This window comes from Diceros bicornis, chromosome 25 (genome assembly GCF_020826845.1).
Source record: "Diceros bicornis minor isolate mBicDic1 chromosome 25, mDicBic1.mat.cur, whole genome shotgun sequence".
Taxonomy (NCBI): Eukaryota; Metazoa; Chordata; class Mammalia; order Perissodactyla; family Rhinocerotidae; genus Diceros; species Diceros bicornis.
In genome coordinates this window covers 10,818,613-10,835,197 of record NC_080764.1, presented here as the reverse complement: position 1 = coordinate 10,835,197, position 16,585 = coordinate 10,818,613, and the positions used below count along the sequence as shown (strand labels likewise).

The 16,585-nt window shown below is 57.9% G+C and overlaps 1 protein-coding gene and 4 non-coding genes across 6 annotated transcripts in view; all 5 read right to left on the bottom strand.

Annotated features, from left to right (window-relative positions):
- Positions 1 to 7,289: 7,289 nt before the first annotated feature.
- Positions 7,290 to 16,585, bottom strand: part of RPL3 (ribosomal protein L3) — a 197,843-nt gene continuing 188,547 nt past the window's right edge. Inside the window, exons 1-10 of one of the 2 annotated variants that reach the window (XM_058568331.1) lie at positions 13,994 to 14,178; positions 12,806 to 12,998; positions 11,838 to 12,006; positions 11,119 to 11,254; positions 10,151 to 10,337; positions 9,403 to 9,563; positions 8,765 to 8,866; positions 8,252 to 8,347; positions 7,661 to 7,780; positions 7,290 to 7,390 (exon numbers count right to left, since the gene is read on the bottom strand). In XM_058568331.1, the coding sequence (XP_058424314.1) occupies positions 7,346 to 7,390; positions 7,661 to 7,780; positions 8,252 to 8,347; positions 8,765 to 8,866; positions 9,403 to 9,563; positions 10,151 to 10,337; positions 11,119 to 11,254; positions 11,838 to 12,006; positions 12,806 to 12,998; positions 13,994 to 13,996 (1,212 nt within the window). In that variant the 5' untranslated portion in view covers positions 13,997 to 14,178 and the 3' untranslated portion in view covers positions 7,290 to 7,345. Of the gene's footprint in view, positions 7,391 to 7,660; positions 7,781 to 8,251; positions 8,348 to 8,764; positions 8,867 to 9,402; positions 9,564 to 10,150; positions 10,338 to 11,118; positions 11,255 to 11,837; positions 12,007 to 12,805; positions 12,999 to 13,993; positions 14,179 to 16,585 lie in introns of those variants that run through there. The other variant, XM_058568330.1, reaches the window with a different exon arrangement.
- Positions 8,460 to 8,553, bottom strand: LOC131421961 (small nucleolar RNA U83B). Its single transcript, XR_009224001.1, has one exon. It is a non-coding gene; the product is annotated as a small nucleolar RNA U83B (small nucleolar RNA).
- On the bottom strand, positions 9,994 to 10,087 carry LOC131421962 (small nucleolar RNA U83B). Its single transcript, XR_009224002.1, has one exon. It is a non-coding gene; the product is annotated as a small nucleolar RNA U83B (small nucleolar RNA).
- On the bottom strand, positions 11,255 to 11,307 carry LOC131421966 (small nucleolar RNA U82P). The gene has a single exon (XR_009224005.1). It is a non-coding gene; the product is annotated as a small nucleolar RNA U82P (small nucleolar RNA).
- LOC131421958 (small nucleolar RNA SNORD43) lies at positions 13,456 to 13,519 on the bottom strand. The gene has a single exon (XR_009223998.1). It is a non-coding gene; the product is annotated as a small nucleolar RNA SNORD43 (small nucleolar RNA).

Below are 16,585 nucleotides of genomic sequence, written 5' to 3'. Positions count from 1 at the left end.
GAATGAGCCAATGCAAGGCAGGCACCAGACCTGGTCCCCAACACACAGCTACTGCCCCGCCCCACCCCTCCATCCTGGTCTGGAGAAGGGGGGCCCCTGCGATGAGGTGCGACGGAGGGTCTCGGGAAACTTCCACAGCCCACCCCAGACCTCTCCCCAACTTGCTTGCTGCTGAAATCTCTCCATTACAAACTCGTCCCTTTGAATTGTGCTTTCCCGCCTGCCCTTCCAGAATCACCCATTCCTCTTCAGGTTAGCCCTGGGCAGGGCATTGCTCAGCCTTCACAGCTCAGCTCACGCTTCCCTCTTCTAGGAAGCCTTCCCGGGTTGCTGCAGCCCACGGAGTCTCCCTCCCTCTCTCTTCCTCCTCACTCTGCACTGGTCTTTGGCCTTCACAGTCGCAGCCTCAGAGCTCAAAGGGTCCTGACAAATCGTCCAGCGCAGCCCTCCCCGAGCCCCCGCGCTTCAGGCGAGGACACTGAGGCCACGCGCTGAGTCCTCAGGGCAGCCGGTGTCCAGCCTGGCCCTGCCCAGTACGCCCGCAGCCAGCGCGGATGGGAGTCACCATTTGCGTTGTGAAATGAGTTATCAAATACGTCGCACGTACCATAGGAAATGTGGAGGCCGCTCCGGGTCGCAGGAGCCCCCTGGGACCGGCTCCTCCGCTCGCTCCTGGGAGGTTCACGTGCGGCTGGGGCTCCTCCGTCGGCCTCCTGAATGGACACCCCCGGCTGAGGAGACCCCACTTTCCTCCAGCGACTCCCGGGTCCCTGGACCTTTGGATGTTTCCAGATTTGTGCTACGGATCAGGTTTTTAAAGATAAAGCTGCAAACTCTCCAAATGCAAAGGCGCTTCCTTTGTCCTCCATCCCCGTCCCTCACCCCTCCCAGACCCTCCCCCAGCACCTACTGTGTGCCTGCCCTGCTGGGCTCTGGGGCTGCTGCCCTGCTGGAGTCCAGGGGACTCGGAGGCAGCACAGCTACGGGGTGGCGGAGGGGGCCTCGCCCCTACGGGACTCAGGCCGGGCGGGTGCAGACGGTGTGAAGGGGCGGCTCCAGGCTGTGGCTGCCAGATGGAAGCTGGAATCTGAGTTCTCCGTGAAAGCTCCCGATTTTTAAATGTCGGCTCAACTTATTTATTTATTTCTGCAACTCTGAGGGCCAAACCAAACAGAGCTATTGCCACCCCTGGCTTAGGGGGCCCTGGGTGCCAGGCCGGGCAGGGCCACGTGCTGGCTGTGTGAGCCTGGGCGAGTCGGTTGCCCTCTCTGAGCCCTGGTTTTGCCATCTGTGAAATTGAAGTAATATCACCTTCTCATAGGGCTGTGCACACACTCAGTGTGGGATGACAAGTGACGACTCCGTGCCAGGACCCACCCAGTGCGAGATCCTGTGGGATCCTCACGACGGCCCTCAGAGGGCTGTCGAGGTGCTGGGAAGAGATGGCGCCAGCCTCCGGCCCTAGTTGGCTCTTTCCCACATGCCACAGGGGGCCACCGAGGCACAGCCAGGAGGCCTGGCAGGAGCACTCTGGTGGTCCCACGGCCAAGGCACAGCAGCCCATGGCAAGCTGCTAGGTAGACTGGGGTGAAAGTGCGAGGAGCCTTGAATGCCGCACCAAGTGCCTGATGCATAGTAAGTGCTTAAGAAATGTTTTGGATATATGAATAAACAAAGGTGAAATGCGGAGCCACGGAAAGCAGGGGAGGGCCTGTCTTTGATGGCATATGTGTGTAAAGTGCTCAGGATAGTGCCTACCCCCGAGAAGGCAGAGCGAAGGGCTGGGTGCTGTGCTGGGCTCTCCCTCCAGATCCTCGCCCACCCTTCCCCCCCGGCCCCGTGCCCCAGGACGCTGACCTCCAGGGGCTGCATCAACCCAACGCCTTCGCCGGCTTCCCGTGGCTTCCACCGGCGGGAGACGCGAGGGTTGGGGCCAGTGGGGTGCTGGTAAATGGCTCACCACCAGCTCTCTGGAAGGAAGGCCCTGACTCGTATGCGGACCGATTTCCCTGGTGTAGATGCCTCCACGTGGGTGGAGACGGACTCGCAGGTGAATGGCTGACGGCGCGGTAATGGCGTCTTCATGGGCCTTGGCGTAGCCATGCGAGTGTTCACAGGCCCCGGCCGTGATGGAAACGGTGTGGTTGTGTCAGTGTCAGGTGTGTCCACGGGCACTGGTGTGTGAACGAGCTGGTGCCTCCTCTGCTCGGGCTCCCTGCCTGCAAAGTGGGGGTAATAATGACTCTCCCGCCCCCTGTTGAGAGGACAGCATGAGCGAGATGAGGCACAGCCCCACCTGGCCGGTGCCCGGAGGGTGGTGAGTCTTTGCATGGTGACCATGTCCTGGGTCCCCGTGTTGTGCCCCAGGGTGGGCGACCAGGCCCTGAGGAGTGGCCCGAGCTGGGGCGGGGCCTGCTGGGGGAGCCGGGGGGACGAGGTGGTGGCCAGTGAGGATGGGGAAGTGGGCGAGTTGCTATCTTTAGCGCCTTCTCTCACAGCCCTTTTCCTCCGCCTGGCTGCATACAGCTCGGCTGGGGAGGTACCACTTCTCCAAAGTCACATGAAGCCGGTGACCTGGGACCAGCTGCCCAGGGAGGGCGGGGCTGGTTGTGACCGGCTCCCCCATCCCCACCTGTCTGCTGGCAGCACCAAGGGCAGCATCGCTGGCCCCCCATCCATCAAGCAAGCAGAGGACCAGAGTGTGAGCCTATGTGGGGGGGAGGGGGTGCCATGCAAAGGAACATCGGTGCCGCAGAGGCTGCTGGGAAGTGGTGTCCCTCGCATTCCTCACAGGAGCCTCCAGGCCCCTGCTCAGTGGGGGCCGTGTGGTGCAGTGGTTAGCGTTGAGCTTCTGGAGCCTGGATCTGAGCCCCTGCTTCACTCCTGAGTCGGACCTGAGGGTCAGTGCTGACCCTCTCTGTGCCTCGATTTCCTCACTGAAAGCAGGAGTGATAACAGGCGCACCCACTCGACTCAGGGAGACCCAGCACCTAAGATGCCTGGCAGAGCATATTCCAGCTCTGTGACCTCGGAGGGTTCTCTGAATCCTCTGGGCCCCATCTGCGAAATGGGAATAGTGGTTATAAGGATTAAAGTAACTCTGAAAGGCTCTAGCACAAGGCTTGGCACATAGTAGGTGCTCAGCAGATGAGCACTCTACTCCTTCTCCCTTGAGCCAAAATACGCTTTAGAAACGCCTGGGAGCAGAGGGTCAGGGTGAAGAGATGCCTGCGTGCAAATCCCAGCCCTACCGGCTGGACACTGTGTGCCCTTGGGCAAGTTACTCAGCCTCTCTGAGCCTCAGTTTCTCGTCTGTACAATGGGGTAATTGGAGAACCAGCCTTAAGGGATGGGTGACCAGAAGATGGAGTTTATATACAAACTACTTAAGACAGTGGCTGGTAGGAGTAAGGTCTTCACCGTCGTTACCACCTGCCAGCCCAGGCACTGCCCTCTGGGGGCAAAGTCAGTGTGCATGCGATGCACTGTGGGCCAGGGGCTGGTGGGGTTGGGCCTGGGCAGCGCTACGCGGGTGGGTCCAGGGGGCTAATGGGTGCGGAGGACCTGGTAACAATCTGATATTTTAAAAGCGCTGGGGTGTTAATAGGCCCTGGAGGGGTCCTGGCTGCCCCCCCCCCCGGGGCCCCTGGACGTTACTCGGCGGCCTCCAGCGAGGTCGGGGCAGGCGCCCTTCTCTCTGCGGTCTAGCCCGCCTTCTGAGCCTGCTGCCGGCAAGGCAGAGAAAGTATTTGGGCTCCTGGGAGCAGGCCAGGCGTCTGGACCCCGGAGGGGATATGATGCTGGAGAGGTCGGCAGGCCTGAGTGCCAGCCTGAGCGGTGGGACGTCGCATGGAGGGCAAGGGACCCATGGGAGCTTCAGACCAGTAGCTGCACGCTGAGGGCCGACGGAGGAGGGCGAGGCGGGGAGCGGGAGGCCGGGCACCCGCGGCGGGGAGGGTCATGGCGGGAGGAGGACAGGAGGCCGATGGCACAGGCCCCGGGCAAGGCTGTCAGCAAGGATCCGGGGCAGAGCACTTCGGGGTGAGCCCAGCTCACTCAGTCCTCCACCCCCCAAGGCCATCCCAGGTGAACTCAGCACAGTCACCGGCTCTGTCATGCCTTTTAAGGCCATGGTGGCTCTGCCACCTCCCTGTTCCCACTTGCTCAGAATTCCCGCCAGGTATGCTCGTTTCTCTTTTTTTCGAGAGGAATGGAATGAGACTCCTTGTTCTGTCACCACAGGATTCCAGCGAGGCCTGTCCGGGGGTGCTGGTGACAGGAAGCACACGCCGACAGGCACTCGGAGAGGCGCCCTCAGTGACACGCACAGGCACAGAGCACAGGAGACAGAGACGGCGGCCCCACCTACCACAGGCCCACAGAAGTGCCTGGGGACCCCTGTCTGGGACACCCCGACACATCCACAAGCACGGGCGAGTCCCAGAACGGGGAATGACACTTATTGAGCACCTAATGTCTGCCAGGCCCTGGCTGGGGAGGCAGAGGGATCCGGTCCCGCCTCCACGGAGCTCACGCACAGACCTTCCCCTGGGGAGCTGCCTCCATCTGGATCTTGGCCTCAGGGCCTTTGCACCTGCTGTTCCCTTGCTTGGGGTGTTCTCCCGGTGCAGCTCCACCAGGCTGGAGCCTTCACACCCTGTCTCAGAGGCCTCCCCCCACTCCATATCACTCTCTCCCCCAGGGGCCTGTTTTACTTCTTCACAGTATTCATTTCTAAAACTCTTTTCACCTGCGTGTTGTCTGCCGTCCCCAACTAGGCAATAGGCTCCTTGAGAGGAGGCCTTGAGTTCCCACGGCTTCCCCAGCACCTGGAGGGGAGCTGTGCCCGCAGGAGGGACCAGGGTTTCCTGAGTGAGTGAAGCCAGCCCCACACACCCTGTGGTTGAGCTTCACACTGCCCCGGGGGAGCCCTGTGATTCGTGCTGACCGCGGTAACTCAGCCTCCTGTGCCCCCGCTGGGGCATCTCCCTCACCTGGTCCCAGGACCACCTGCGAGGCAACGAGTAGCCACCAGATGAGGGGGGGCTTGGAACTGTTCCGGGATATGCCCGACATCACTCACTGGCCTGGGGCAGAGCAGAAACAAGGATGGGGTTGTGGGGATGGTCAACAGCCAAGGGCTCAGGCCATCAAGCAAGACTGCCCCTGACAAGGGCTTTCTGCACGTGTCACGTGTGTGGGGACATATAAGAGTGTGGTGACAGCCTGTCATCTGGAGGTGTATCTGTGGTCCTGCACATGCGTGTGTGCGCGCGTGTCCTCAGCCTGGGAGCACACAGACTACTCTTTTCTGCCCTAGAGGCCTTTGTCCTCTGGCCCCCACGTCCCCAGGGTCATCTTGGCCATACCCACAATTGGACAGAGCCCTGGACAGGGAGCAAGGCCCGCCAGGATGTCTTTCCTACCTGGGCTGGGTAGGCAGCGGGCTCCAGGGCTGCCCTAAGGAGACGCGGAGGCCCACAGGCTAAGAGACCAAGGGCAACTGGGATAGGTGAGGGAATGAGGTGAGGCCCCCTGCCCAGCTCAGCATCCTCCCCAGGACCTGACCGGACAGAGCCAGACTGGGGCCCAGGAGCCCAAGTCCCATGCCTGGCTCTGCCAGAAGGGCCTGGTGGCCTTGGGCCAGGTCCCAACCCCCTCTGGCTGTGGGCTTGACTCTCAGGACTGTGGGGCACCCAAGACCCTGGTCCAGCACCAGGCCTTCCTGCAGGGCTTGCAAGGGCAGGCCCAGCCCAGGCGCTGCCCACTGACACCCTCTGGTGGCTCCCGCCAGAAGTGCAGCTCCAGCTGCTGCGGGCAGAGGAGGCGATGGGAGGCACTGCAGGGGTGGAGGGACGCCTGGCATTGGCCTGAAAGTGAACATTTGGGGCCCACTGCCCCATGCACAGCTCAGAAGGGGCTCCAGAAATCCTGGGCAGGAAAACCCTGGGATGGTGTCCCAAGCTACGGATTCCTGCTCAGTGCACTCCAGACCTCACCCGGCCTCTGCCTCAGGGCCCATGGGTAACCCAGCAACCTACTCTGGGCCTCACCCTACTCACGGGGGCGGGGGGGGGGGCGGGGTGAGGCGCCGTGCTCATGGGGAACCAGAGGGACTTTGGCCACCTCCAGGATGCTTCGAGATCAATAGCACCACATACATGGGATCTCAGTTCATCCCCAACTATCACTGCCCCTTTTCAGATGAGGGAACTAAGGCTGACAGCACCAGACCCCAGGTGACTGGCAGAGGTCCTGCCAGCTACCAGACCACTGGGCAGGGCAGTCCAAGAGGCTCCAGCTGTGGTCTCTGCCCTCCGCCTGGGCTGCTGAGACAGAACATGCGGCACAGCCAGGTGCTACAGGGAAAGTAGCTCTGGCCAGTGACAAGATAAACGGGAGTCAGCAAGCTCCAAGCCAGGGCATCTCGCCAGGTACTGTGCTGGGGTTTGCTGAGGCCGAGCCACTTCGCCAAAAGCCAGTCAGAGGGCAGAGACTGGGCTATTTTGAGCACAGCGCAGCCGAGCCCCTCACCAGCATTCTGGAGCCAAGCGTGGAGCAGACAGGTGCTCAACACGCTGCTCAACATGGCACAGCGCGGCCACCTCCTGCAGGGGCAGGGGGGCTGAGCCATGCCCCCAAAGGCAGACCCAGCCCCGAATAGGGTCCGACAGCTGATAGCCGGGTGAGCCAGGACAAATAAGTTTACCTCCGCGGGCCGAGGTTCTCACATGTACTACGGAGCTGGGTCAGTCAACTAAAGAACCAGGGCCCTCCGCAGAGTAAACGCTCCCTTTCCCTGAGCCCGGCTTCTGCATGACAGCCCCCTCCCCTCCAGAACTCGGCTGCACGTGACAAGAGAACCTAACAAGCCTGAACTGGAACCTGCTCCCTTGTACGCTCAACAGATCCAGGGTCTGCCCTGCCCTGCCCATCAGCAACCCCAAAGGCACCAGGGAACATCTAGTCCTCACTGCCTCCTTCCACCTCCACCGCACTGCCGCCCAAGCTGTGCAAACACAACTTCACCAGCAGAGCCCCAGCTGCCTCACCTGGGGGGCCAACCCATCTTGCACAAGCTCGAACAGGCTGCCTTCAGCAATTCAGCAGCAGACTCAGGCTCGGCTTTCACCTCCCCTACACCTAGTATGCTCCAGGAAAAGGGACCAGGCAAGCGACTGGGTAAAAAGGAGACCAGCCAACCTAAGACTCTGAGAGCAGCATGCCCCAGGGAGCACGAGGCCCCTGCGGAAGCAGCCAGAACTGAAAGACCAAGTCAGAGGCAGATGTCACTGGAAAATCATGTTTATTGGGATCCCACCAGCTGCACAATCTGCTCCTGACATTAAGCTCCTTCTTCCTTTGCAATCCGGTCTTTCTTAAGTGGTCCCTGTGGAGAGAGGTGCAGCAGATAAGGACAGAGGTAGAGGAAGGCAGCCGGAGAGCTGCAATAAGCCACACCCCAGTGGGATCAGAGATCCTGGGCCAGGATCCCCAGCCTCAGCACAGGCACAAAGCAGCCCCCTTCTCAGGACCCCAGCAGCCACCCAGCTGCTTCCCTCTGCACCAGCACGCAAAAGGCAGTCGGCAGGATGACAGGTGACGGCAGCTGAGAGCCACCCCAGCCCCAGGCTGAGGGTAGCAAGATAGAGGCGCTCACCATGAAAGCTTTCTTCTCCTCCACAGTCTGGAAGCGGCCATGGCCAAACTTGGAGGTGGTGTCGATGAACTTGAGGTCAATCTTCTCCAGAGCCCGCCGTTTGGTCTGCACCAGCAATGACTGTGGGCCAAGAGGGGAAGGTTAGTGAGGAAGAGCCAGGCCTTTCTCCACCCCATCTTAGCTCACAGGCCCCTCCGGGGAGCGCAGAGAAGCAACTCAACCTGAGTCAGCCACCCTGGAGCCAAGAGCCCCCGCCCGCCTCACACCTTCACTGTCCAGCCGGGTTTACCCAAGAAGCTCCCTCCGCCGCCAGGCGGATGAGGATGCATGTAAAAACAGAAGCAAATAGTGGGCCCGGCCAGCCTGGGAACTTCCTCCTCCAGGGACTTCAAAGCCGGCACTAAAGGAGTGGGCAAGCCCCCCCTTTTCCTTTGAACTCCCCCTTTCTCCCTAACAAAGCTCAGCCCTGTCTCCAGCTCCGTGTTCCGTGAGCTGTTCAACGTCTCTCCCCTCCTCCACAGGAGGGGAGAGCGCCTGGCTGCAGGATCCCGGAGCAGGGCCCTCCACCATCAGGAAGGCCCCCAACCTCACCTTGCGAAGGGTGAGCACTCGCTTCTTGGTTCCCACCACACAGCCTTTCAGCATTACAAAGTCATTGGTCACTTCACCGTAGTGGACAAAGCCACCCTGGGAAGAAGCAAGGCCATCAGGTCAGCAGAGAGATCAAGCATGGGGCTTGAAACAGGTCAGACAACACTCACGACCTCCAGGTTCAGGCGGTCCCCAGCCACCTGACACAGCTGTTCTCAGAAGGAAGGCAGCAAGGAATGTTTCCGCAGTCTGACTCGGGCGCTGCGCCCAGCGCTCATTCCAGAGTCTCATCACTGAACAGCTGGGCCCGAGAGCCCACTTCTCACCAGCCAGCCCCCACCAGTGGACTGAAGTCGTGCCACTTACAAAGCCCCATGCATCAGCCAGGCCCCAACAGTACCAGGCACCCCACCCCACACACAAGACCTGGGGCAGACCCACAAAGGAGGGCGGATGCCCCCGCCAGACCCAGGACATCGGAGGCTCTGCTCTGAGACAGCTCCCATCACTTACCAGAGGATTGATGCTCTTGTCAGACAAGTCATAGTCAGTAGAGGCGTTGTTCTTGATCAGCTTGCCGTCCTTGATGAGGTAGCCCTGGCCAATCTTGTAGATCTGAACAAGAACGACAGGAGTAAAAACTCAGGAAGGAGGAAACGGCACGGAGCAGGCCAAGAGCCTCAGGTGTCCCTAGACCCAGCAGGCTGGAAGGACAGCCATTAGGGACAAGTAACGCCCCCACTCGGCCGTGGGCTGGCCTGCAAAGGACTCTGGGAAGGCAGCTATAGTCTCAGTCCTAGTGATGGGGTATCCCAGGCTCAGAGCAAAGAAAAGCTGGCTAGGCCCAAACTAAAGATACTCTACCCATGGCAGACAATGAATGGAAGCCACTCCAAAACCTCCCGCTAGACTAGGCTCTTGGCCCAATCACACCCAAGGGTCGGCCGCACCAGAACCAGCTTCAAGGATGGTATCTTATGAGTCCTAACACCCGCGAGCCAGAACTGTGCCCGCCAGACGTGGGCAACTAAGTCTGCGTGAAGCCCAGGAGCTCCATCAATGGAGCAGTGGCGACAGGGACCGCCCCCCACACCAGGATCGTCCTTCCCCTGTGATGACGCCTCCATAGGACACACCCCTCAGCACCTCACCTTCTTGTTGATCTCGGTGCGGTGATGGTAGCCTTTCTGGCCAGCCCGAGCCACAGAGAAGGCCACTCGGGCGGGATGCCATGCCCCAATACAGGCAACCTTGCGCAGCCCTCGGTGGGTCTTGCGGGGCAGCTTCTTGGTGTGCCAGCGGCTGGTGACCCCTGGAAGAGACACATGCTGTTACTGGGGTGTCTGGCACACACGCCACTGGCCCCCTCCTGCTGTGAAGGCCCAACCCGAGTACACTCATTTGTGGTGCCTGTACACAGAACATCCAACACCCAACGACCGGGTGAGTTTGAGAAAGAGGTGTTTGATGTGCATGTTTCCCTCAAACCATGTCCTCACCTTCTCGTACGTCCACCTAGATATCAATGCTGAATTAGAATTCTGGGAACAAGTACCGGCCACAATCAGCCCTCAACTAGAACATGAACACGTGCACTGAACGCCTTCACGCGGCTCCCCACCGTCGGGCAGCAAGCCCCAAGGTCCCCCTGGCATTTTACAATGGCCTGCCAACCCTAATGTGTCCAATGGACAGCAAGGGCCTCCCCAGTTCCCACAGCACCACAGCCACTTGACCACAGGGCTGCTCTCAAAAGCAAGGCAGCAAGCAATGTTTCCACAGCCTGACTCGGGCGCCGTGCCCAGCACTCATTCCAGAGTCTCATCACTCAACAGCTGGGCCCGAGACCCTCTCCTCCCATAGGTCAGCCACAGCCACTCGGGCCACCACAAAGCTCACCTTTGTAGCCCTTGCCCTTGGTCACCCCGATGACGTCAATCATCTCGTCCTGCCCAAACACTTGGTTCACAGGGACCTGCTGCTCCAGCCTCTCGCGGGCCCAGTCCAGCTTCTCGGCCACAGTGCCTCCGTTCACCTGGATCTCCATGAGGTGGGCCTTCTTCTGGCGCAGAGGAAGCAGGCGCATCTAGGAGAGACGGACACAGCTTAGCTCCTGAGATTCAGCTCTCCTCCCTTGGTGGAGGGATGCACACTGGGGCATAACGGTCAGGCAACTTTGAGACTCACGTTTCCCTACCGGCACAGTGAAGGACTTTCCTGTGCTGTGACTCCCCGTTAGGTACCTTTCAATTCTGATGCCTGACTCACCATCAGGTTGAGCCGATCCTCAACAGACTCACAGGGCCCACATCAGGACAGGCTGACTTAACCAGATCCTGCGACCAACTAGCCCAGTGTTTGCCATCATTGTCCTGTTGGCCAGTTCCTCTGGGCACTGCCCTAGCTCACCCTGGCCATCTACCTTCACTCATCACGAGCACCAGTTTTCCTAAAATGGGGTATACTGTTTCCCTCATTAAGAGCCAAGAGGACAGTGCCCTCTGCTGGCAACAGGAAAACCAACCCACCCACATAGAGGCACCAGACTGATTCTCAGGCCACTGCCCCAACCGTCCTTAACCTGGCCTCAGGAAGCCAGGCCGCATCCCAGGGCAGTGGATGGACTGTGTGGCCGTGCAACTCCAACAAGCCCCAGGCTGCTCGCTGGCCTAGCCCTCCACCAAGTTGCAGAAACCTCAATCTGTCTCACCACGCCCTAAAATCCTGAGGCTTGGCACAAGATCAGTGTGAACTGAGGACCAACTCAGAAGACCACTGAGGCCCCCAAAAAGGTGGCACCTGATAGTCAAAGCCACACATGATCGTGCAGGCAGTCACCCTCCCACTGCGCACTGGCGAGGGCTCACCTGGGTGTGGGCGATGACACGGATGACCTGGCAGTACTTCTTCATGCTGCTGAAGTCCTTCTCCAGCTGCTTCTTGCCATCATCGTCCTGCCACTTCTTGCAGTATTTGGTGAAGGCCTTCTTCTTCGACTTATGCCTTCAGGAGCAGAGCAGAGTGGGAGGGGGCCGGGTGCAGGCCTTCATCAACCCTCTGAGGGGTGAGCGGAAGGCAGGCTGCCACCAAATGGGGACGGGGCTCATTGCCGGCTTCTAAGCAGCCTTTGCCACCGGCAAGCGGAGCCTGGATGGAGCTCATCGGGCAGAGCCGAGCGGAGCTGAGCAGAGATCCACAAGGTTAATGCAAGTCACCAGCATTCAAATCCACATGCTACTTCTTCCCCAGTTGAGCCATTAATCAGACCACACACCGGGGAGGAGGACTGGGGAGTTACGCTGCTCTCAGCTTCTAACTGGACTCTCAACACTTCCCAGCAGCCAAGAGAACGCCAAATACCGAGTCCTCAGACAATACCCACTAAGCTGAACACCGAAGCAGGGTCTCAAGGTGCTGCTCCCAACTCAAGACACCAACAGCTGCTCAAGTCTGTCTTGATGTGCTCCGCTCAAGAGGCGACTATACCTGACAGCAGAGCAGTGCTCCTGCTACAGAGCTGAGGCCCTGCAGTGTCCCCGTCTCTCCAGCCCCTAACCTAGGGCGTGCCTGGCCTCCCCCAACCTACCAGTTCTTGTAGAAGCGCCTTTTGCATTCATCACTGATATGCTCAGCAAAGATGGTCTTGAAGGTACGGAGGCCCCGGGGGGTTTCCACGTAGCCCACAATGCCCACAACCACCATGGGTGGCGTCTCCACAATGGTCACAGCCTCCACAACTTCCTTCTTGTTCACCTCTACAAAAAAAAACCGGTAATCAGACTGAGCAGGCTGACCAGAGGCCCCAGTAAGAAGGGGTTACAGTGTTTGTAGAAAAATGTGAAGTGCCCTTTCCCGCCAGCAAGGCAATTTGCTTCAGATACCAGAGAAGTTTGTGGAAGCCCTTATCAGCAATCTGGATTCCCAGGACTGTCCTTACTGCACACTTTTCAGTCTGAGCGCATTTCTACTCTTCACTGATCAAAAGGACCTGGACCCTAGTCAGCCACATAACATTCTGGCTTCAGTTCTATCATGGAAATCTCCAGAAGCATACAAATTCCTTATGACCTAGACAACACAAGAGTACTAATAGAGCACAGTGGAGTAATAGCACCAAGCCTAGGGTAGAAAATATTAACCACGTAACATTATCTACCATGGTTCAATACCTCTACCTTCACAACCCAGAAATGTGGGTAGTAGTCAAGCTTTTAGGTGAGGCTCACAGCTCAGCGCTGCCACCAAAATGTCACTGGAGTTTCCATTTGACCCTCAGCAGGTGCAATCTCCCAAGTCAGCCGACTTCTCTATGCTATAACTGACAAACTTACTCACACCGTGCTCTGACTTCATTATGTCCCTCTGCCTAAGGCAAGTAGTGCCAGCCATCTGAACCTTGGGAATATTAGTCCTAAAACCTATTATTTCCATCCTCCTGAAAGGTTCTGTCCATCTCTTAAAAGTCTGCCCTCCTCTGACAGCTTGGCCCCTTCTCCTCAGTCCCCACCCTCAACTCCTACCCTCCCCAGGCTGCAGGAGGCAGCTTGTACGTACTGGATCCTGGCCTGTCGACCTCCCGCACGATGTGGGTCATGCCAGCCTTGTAGCCTAGGAAGGCTGTGAGGTGGACGGGCTTGGAAGAGTCATCTTTAGGGAAGCTCTTCACCTTCCCGCGGTGCCGGCTGCTGCGTTTCCGAGGCAAGAAGCCCAGGGAGCCATGCCTGGGAGCGGAGAACTTCCTGTGAGACTAGGAGAACACGACCAACGTTAGCATCCAAACTTGTAATGAACTCGCACTTCTCCTGACTCCCAGCTGCCTATGTTCTGAAGACTCTCAGCGATGTTAAATCCAGAGACCCAGCACAACCCAGGTAATACACTTACAGGCTAGATTAGGTTCACCTTTTGCAGGATCACACATCCAGAAAGTAGCATTCAACTGAATGAGTTGACCCTTTATCTCAAGCCGACAGTTTACAACTTAAGAAAATGAAACACCCGCTTTTTCCTCTAAACAGGACAAGAATACACCAAAAGCGGGCATTCAAAGTCGCTTAGCAGGTGGCTTCATGGGCAAGTCAGCAACACTGACCACAAAAGCGACTTCTGGACAAATGGCTGGGTAGCGATCGGGGTACTAAACGCTCCCCCGCTCCCGACAGGAGCTCGACTGCGGAACGCAGGCCCCTAGAACTCGACAGAGCCACATCAGAACGTGACAATCAGCACAGAGCCTCTGTCCGCCCGTCAATAAGTTCATCACCTGTGGTGTCTGGAGCTCCAGAGGCCTACGGAGTTGTACCAACCGGTCCAGACACCGCAGAAGGACGCTCGCCCACCGGCCCCAAGTCCCTCCTCCCGCCTGCTGCTGCTTTCTACACCTCCCGGCTCAGCAACAGAGCCGGCGCCCCCACTCAACGTCCTCCTGGCCCAAATACTCACAGACTCCAACCTCGATTATCACTAACTGGAGAGATCCACACCCACTGTCGGGCCCCGGCCTCCCGCCCCAGCTCCGGACCCAGCTCCCGCCCCGAGGCCTCTCGCCGGCCGACCGGCAGGCCCAAGGCCACCAAGCCTCCGATGTTTCCAGAAAATAGGCCTGACTGCCGATCCCGCTGACTCCCCCCGACTCCCAGAGCAAGCCCCCGGCGCCGGGCGAGGCGTGATGGCGAGGATGCGCCACGGATTCAGCCACGCCGCCGCTGCAAACAAAGACTAACCCATGATGGCCTCACGTACCATCCCGCCTTCGAACGCTGCCGGTAGAGGTCCTCCGATACTTGGCGCGCGGCTTATAAAGCCCAATGTGGCTCCGCCCCTTCCGGCGTGCGAGCGCGCGCCCGCGGCGGACGCCGGGTCAGGGGGCGGGTGCCGGGCGCTACTTCTACGCACGCTCGTCCCCGCCCAGCGTTCGTTCGGAGCCGGAAGTCAGTTTCGGAGGCGGGAGTAAGAGACTCTACGGCGAGCGGCTGGGTTCAAACTTAATGAAAACCCACGGAAACGCGGGCAGAGAACTGGAAGGCCCAAACCTACGGCGTTGGGCAGCAGCCAAATTGCGTGAAACACGTCGTTACGCTGCGGGAAGATGGCTGCGTCGCTTCTTTTCCTGTGAAATGCAGTCACTTCTGGAACTGAATAACCCTTCTGTGGGCTTCAGTTCCAAAGGGCTTTCACACGTGGTATCCCATTTCCGTCCCACACAGCAGATGAGCGTTGTTGCCATTTTGCAGGCCCGTGAGTTGGACCGAGTTCCACCGCTCTCACCTGCTGTACGTTGGAGAGGAACGACTGAAACCCTGGTTTCCTGGCTCCCACCCCAGAGCCGCTTCCAGACACCAGCTTGCCTGTAATGCGTCCTGATTTCGGGCCTCCCTCAAGCCCCATCCGGCCATCGCTCCCAGAATCCAGCTGCGGTGGCCCATGCTTGGTTCTGAGCTTCTCTGACCTGGGGTCATGGGTCCAGCTGCCCAGCCTCACTGAGCCTGGTCCTCCCTGTCTCCCAGACTTTCTGCATGAAGGGCCCTCGCTGATCTCTGCATGGGCTCCTGGTGACCCAGGAGGCTCCTAACTGCTCTCCCTGCCTCCAGGCTTGCCCCTCCAGTCTTTCCAAGAATATAATCTCATTTTGTCACTCCGCCCCAGCCCCTGTTATTTCCTCGGGATTAAGCATTAACTCCTGAGGCTGCCACCCAAGGCGCTGCCCTGACTGGCGACGCCAGTCTCTTTGCAGATGAGCACACACATGCTCCCAGACCTCACCTTCCACCTCCATCCCACCGCGTCCTGTTCTTGATTTTGGGCCTGGCTGGTGCTCACACCATTCTCCCATTTAATCCTCACGCTGTCCCTGAGGAGCAGCGCTGATAGGTCCTCAGTCCCTTATTAGAAATATTTGGGGCCAGATGTGTTTCCAAATTCAGCATTTTTCGTGTTTTAGATAATACCGTGCAATATGGTGCACATACTGTATATTATGTAATCCTCCCAAAATCTGTTAATGAAACACATTAATTCTGTAAAGAAACATGAATATTCACACAGAGTAGGATAAATACAAATAGTCTCACATCAATTCAGGGCTGACCGCTGCGTAAAAAACTCGTCATTTGGCATTTTGCCACCAAATGACTTAAGTTTTTTGATTTCATAGACAAGGGACTATGACCTGCGCTGTCCCCTCTTACAGAGAAAAAAGTTTTAGGCCAAGAGGAAATAATTTGACAAAAGTCACACAATGAAGGACAGAGCTCAAGTCTGACTGGCTTCAGGTTGGGTTTTCACCACATTAGACGTGAGGTTCTGTAACCCCCTGGCCAGAAAAGGAGCTCTGGGATCCTGAGTCACATCCTGAAATTCTTACAGAAGGCCTCCTCTGTGCCCAGTACTGCACCAGGCTGTGGAAATACAGAGGGGAACAAGGTGGCCATCATTGCAGGCCACATAAGACCGTTTAAAACCGCGATGAGGGGCCAGCCCCGTGGCGTAGTGGTTAAGGTTCGCGTGCTCCGCTGCTGGCGGTCCAGGTTCGGGTCCCGGGCTTACACCGATGCTGCGTTTGTCAGGCCATGCTGTGGTGGCGTCCCACATAAGGTGGAGGAAGATGGGCACGGATGTTAGGCCAGGGCCAGTCTTCCTCAGCAAAAAGAGGAGGATTGGCATGGATGTTAGCTGGGGCCTGATCTTCCTCACAAAAAAAAAAAAGAAGAAAGGAACAAAGAGGAGGAAGATGGGCACGGATGTTAGCCCACGGCCAGTCTTCCTCAGCAAAAAGAGGAGGATTAGCATGGATGTTAGCTCAGGGCTGATCTTCCTCACAAAAAAAGGAAAAGAAAACCCTATGAATAGCAGTGGAGTTATCTGATATAGTGCTGGAAGATGAGAGGACGTCACAAAAAGACCAGGCAGGGTTCTGCTCTGCTATACACTGGGTCACTAGGAGTCAGAATCGGCTCCCCGGCACTAACAACATGACTAATTTACATATGTAGGTTTGGATTCATTTATGGAGTTAACTGTACGTTTTCTCCTTCCAAGGACACGTCTAAGGCTACATACCAAGACGTATGCAGCTCAACAAAATAAAGTGAGGAAGTGAGGGAAGGGAAATAAGCTGAAGCCAGAAAGGGATAACACCCAAAACACACAGTATAGAACTCTGTTTACGCCAGAGTAGTGCTCCCATTTGGTTCCGAGCCTCCGTGTGGCCAAATAAAAAAGATAAATATGATTAGTAACATGATTCACAATATCCACATGATCAAAACAAACCAGTGGCCAGCAGGACTCCACTGTGCCTGAAATAAGGCTTGAAAGAAACTTCTCTGGGGAGAC